Genomic DNA, 4,038 nt, shown 5'->3' on the forward strand with positions numbered 1-4,038 from the left:
CCACCCAACCCTGTCACAGACCAGCTGCTGTAGCTATAGCAGTCCGGTGTGGGCAACACTACCTGGCATGGCCTGTGTGGTTGGGGACTCCAGTCCTTTTCCCTGGTATTTTAAGCAGAAATACCACCTGGACACCTTATGCTTACTTGTGTGTTCTCTGTCCTCAGGTGCGGAGGCCAAGGCTATTCTGCCCAAGAAGGAGAAACTGAGGCTGAGGCGGGAGCGATGGCTGCAGAGTAAGTCTGTGCTTGGTCTCGGGGCTTCTTCCCCAGTGACACACCCTGATGGGCTGGGTGCAGATGCCTTGGGGATCCCTGGAAGGCTGCCATAGGGCTCGAGGACAACTGAGGCACAAAGGGTGGCCATGGGGACTTGACAGCGGGCACTGGGCTGCTGTGTGCTGGCTGGCCAGCCACCCCACCTGTGGGCCCTGCAGAGCCTCCTTGTTTGTAAACGACCTGGTTTCCATTCCCATGGTGAGAGATTCTTACACATGGGGCCCCTGCTTGTGCCAGTCGGTCCTGTGAACCCCTCGCACGTCAGGATGTCCTTCAGGTCTCGCCCTCCTGTGACAGCTGGTGTCTGTGCAGTGTTCTTGGTGTGCCAAGGGTCTGGGGTCCCGTGGGCCATGGACCTTCTGTCCAGGTCGCCCTCTGGGAGTCACGTTTTTCCAGCACTTCCTGCTTTTCTGTCACCTTTGGTTTTGGAACCTATAGTCATTTTTTAATCACGCAGAGTATTTGCTGATATTTTCCTAAAGATTTTCTTGTCAAGATTGTTTTGAAATTTTTTTTTTCTTACTGTTATTTTTTTTTGGTGTGATTCTGCTGACTTTGTAAAATTAACATGGAGTATTTTCTTTCTTACATGCTCACTTGTTAAAGTATGATTTACATTATTTTTTCTTGAAGGTTTTTAAAAAGTTGTGTGTTTTTCAGAGGTTAGTACTAACAATTCTTTGATGACCTGTGAGTTTTCACTCATGGTGCTTGGTCTCTTTTTTTTTTAAATTACTTGAGTCAATTTTGGCCATTTGTTTTTCCCCATAAAATAATTGAGTTTGATCGGATCTCAACCTTTGTTGGCCAAGGGCTGTCTGCTGGTTGCTCATGTATGTTTTATCTTTTGTTTAGCACTCTGTCACCCCCCACGTTTTGGGGTTTTTTTTTGGAAACAGAGTCTTACTATGTCGCCCTCAGTAGAGTGCTGTGGTGTCACAGCTCACAGTAGCCTCAAACTCTTGGGTTAGATTCTCTTGCCTCAGCCTCCCAAGTAGCTGGGACTGTCGGTGCCCACCCCAACACCTGGATATTTTTTGTTATAGTTGTCATTGTCGTTTGGTAGGCCCGGGCTGGGTTTGAACCCCCCAGCTTTGGTGTATGTGGCCGGCGCCCTAACCACTGAGCAATTGGGCCCCCGAGCCGTTCATTTCAGATTATATGAGTTCAGAATGAAAGAGTTTGTCTCTTTCATTCTAGGAATTAATTCATGGATTAATTAATTCTGTTTTGTTTTCCAAATTACTAGTTTTTGCTGTATTAATTTCCTGTTGAACTTTCTTCAGGTTTGTTCGAGTTACTTAGCTTGTGAACTTCATGTGTTTTGTTAGGAATGAAAGGCTGAAAGTTCATCTCTGAGCATAGCTGTAGCTGTGTCCACATCTCAATATTTTATTATGAAATATTTTACTTGGGAAAGTGAAAAGAACAGGTGAATACCCTTTGTCTTCCATGTGGATTCTCTCATCTTCACCATGTAGCTGTTCACCCATCAGTTCCTGTGCGCCTCTGTCCACAAGCTGTTTTCTCATGCTTTCCAGAGGGAGTTGCTGACACCAGTACACTTTCCTGCACATGGCTCTGCGTCCTGCACTCGAGCCCTTGGAGGATAGCCACACTCAAGCAGGCTGGTCCCATGCGATGCAGCTCCTGCCCCCACGAGCCCTGGGTACAGAGGACGGCTTGGCTCATAGGCACCTCCCCGGTAGCCTCATCCTCGTCTGTAGCTGAGGCTTTTTTGCTCTAGACTTCATACAAGTGGAATCATGTGGAATGCATTCTTTTTTTGTCTGGCTTCTTTTGCGAATAATGTTTTTTTAAACCCGTCCGGACTACATGTAGCAGTCCGTGCCTTTTTATTGCTGAGAAGCATTTCATTGTATGAATATACTCTTGCTCGTTTTTCTAGTGATGGACACCTGGGCGTTTTCCCATTTTTAGCTACTATGAATAAGGCTGCTATGAACATTCTTTACAAGTCTTTTTGTGGACATGTTTTCATTTCTCGTGGGTAAATACTCAGGAATGGAACGCTGGGTCATAGGGTAGGTGTATGTTTAGTTTTATAAGCAACTGCCAGACGTTTTTCTAAAGTGGTTGTACATTTACACTCCCACCAACAGTGTGTGAAAATTCCACTGCTCGTCGCTCTGCAGCCTGTGGTGTGTGTCTCTTCAGTCTTGGCCGTCCGGTGACAGTGACGTGGTGGCTTATGGTGCTGGTGATCTCCGTTGCCACAGCAAGAGCATTTTCCTGTCTTAATACCCAGTGGAGCTGCGTCATCAGTGAAATTCATTCTCCACGAGGCTGTTTGTGTTTTTATTAGTGCCCTCTAAGAATTCTTTTTTTTTTTTTTTTTGAGACAGAGCCTCAAGCTGTTCCCCTGGGTAGAGTACTGTGGCATCACAGCTCATAGCAACCTCCAACTCCTGGGCTCAAGCAAGTCTCCTGCCTCAGCCTCCCAAGTAGCTGGGGACCACAGATGCCTGCCGCAACGCCTGGCTACTTTTTGGTTGCAGCCGTCATTGTTGTTTGGTGGGCCTGGGCTGGATTCGAATCTGCCACCTTAGGTGTATGTAGCTGGCACTTTAGCCACTTGAGCCACAGGCACTGAGCCAAGAATTCTTTATATATCCTGGAACTGGTCCTTGATGGGATTTGTGTTTTTCAAATATTTTCTCCCAGACTGTGACTTGCCATTTCATTTTCATAAGAATTTATTTTTGGTGAACAGAAGTTTGATTCCGAGAAGTCTAATTTATGTGTTTTCTTCTTACGTGGTTATTGTGTAAGAAAGCTTTGCTAAATCCCAAGTCATGAAGATATTTTCCGATGCTTTCTTTTAAACACTTTGTATGTACTTTTAGCTTTTATATTTAGGTTTCTGATCCATCTCAAGTTAATGTTAGTCTGTGATGTGAGCTAGTGGTTCAAGGTCTTCTTCATTCCAACGTGATGTCTGACTTAGTTGTTTAAGCACCATTTGTTATAGAGACTTTTCTTGTCTCATTGGACTATTTGATGCCTTTTAAAATCCAGATGGCCTCCTAAGTGTGGGTCTGTATCTGGACTTACTTCTGTGCCACTGATCAGATTACGCCTTAGCAAGCACCTGCTGTCTTATTACCATAGCTACAAAGTAAGCCTAGAAGTTGGACAGTACATGTTCTTTATCTTGGTTCTTCTGTCTTAAGATGGTTTTGGATATTCTAGGACATTTCCACCTGAATTTTACCATTAACCTGTCAATTTCTTTAAGAACAGCAACAAAAACTTAGTGGGGTTATGGTTGAGGTTGCTTTGAACCTATGGATTAGTTTCAGGAGAAACTAATTGACCATATTCAAGTCCATTAACATGGTATGTCTCCCTATTTAATTTTTGTCATCAGTGTTGTGTGGTTTTAAAATAAGCTTATTGTGAAGTATTTTATAGTTTCTTATGCCATTGTAATTGGAGTTTTTCCTAGTTCTCTGCTAGCAAGTAAAAGTACAACTGATTTTTAAAAAAATTAAGTAATATTAGTCTTGTATTTATCCTGTGACCTTGTGGATTCCTTAGGTTCTTCCTACTTCTTGTGTGTTTGTGAATTTTTTCCCTCAGTTTGCTTTTTCTCCCTCAAAATGTGTTGAACCTTTCCCATGTCAGTACCTGTGTACTGTGTCTGCCTTCCTGTTGCCTTTATAGAGGGGACAAGGTCACAAGCCACCTTAGACTGTCCTTCCTCTGCAGTGTCTCTATTCCTGAGGCCTCTCGCTCT

General features: G+C 44.1%; 1 protein-coding gene across 2 annotated transcripts in view; it reads left to right on the top strand.

The window, feature by feature from the left end:
- FAM207A (family with sequence similarity 207 member A) overlaps positions 1-4,038 on the top strand; it is a 43,811-nt gene that overhangs the window by 28,952 nt on the left and 10,821 nt on the right. For both annotated transcript variants that reach the window (XM_003798093.3, XM_023518144.1), the window contains exon 3: positions 168-236. In XM_003798093.3, the coding sequence (XP_003798141.1) occupies positions 168-236 (69 nt within the window). The remainder of the gene's footprint in view (positions 1-167; positions 237-4,038) is intronic.

This window comes from Otolemur garnettii, unplaced genomic scaffold (assembly GCF_000181295.1).
Source record: "Otolemur garnettii isolate 467f Iridium unplaced genomic scaffold, OtoGar3 scaffold00128, whole genome shotgun sequence".
Taxonomy (NCBI): Eukaryota; Metazoa; Chordata; class Mammalia; order Primates; family Galagidae; genus Otolemur; species Otolemur garnettii.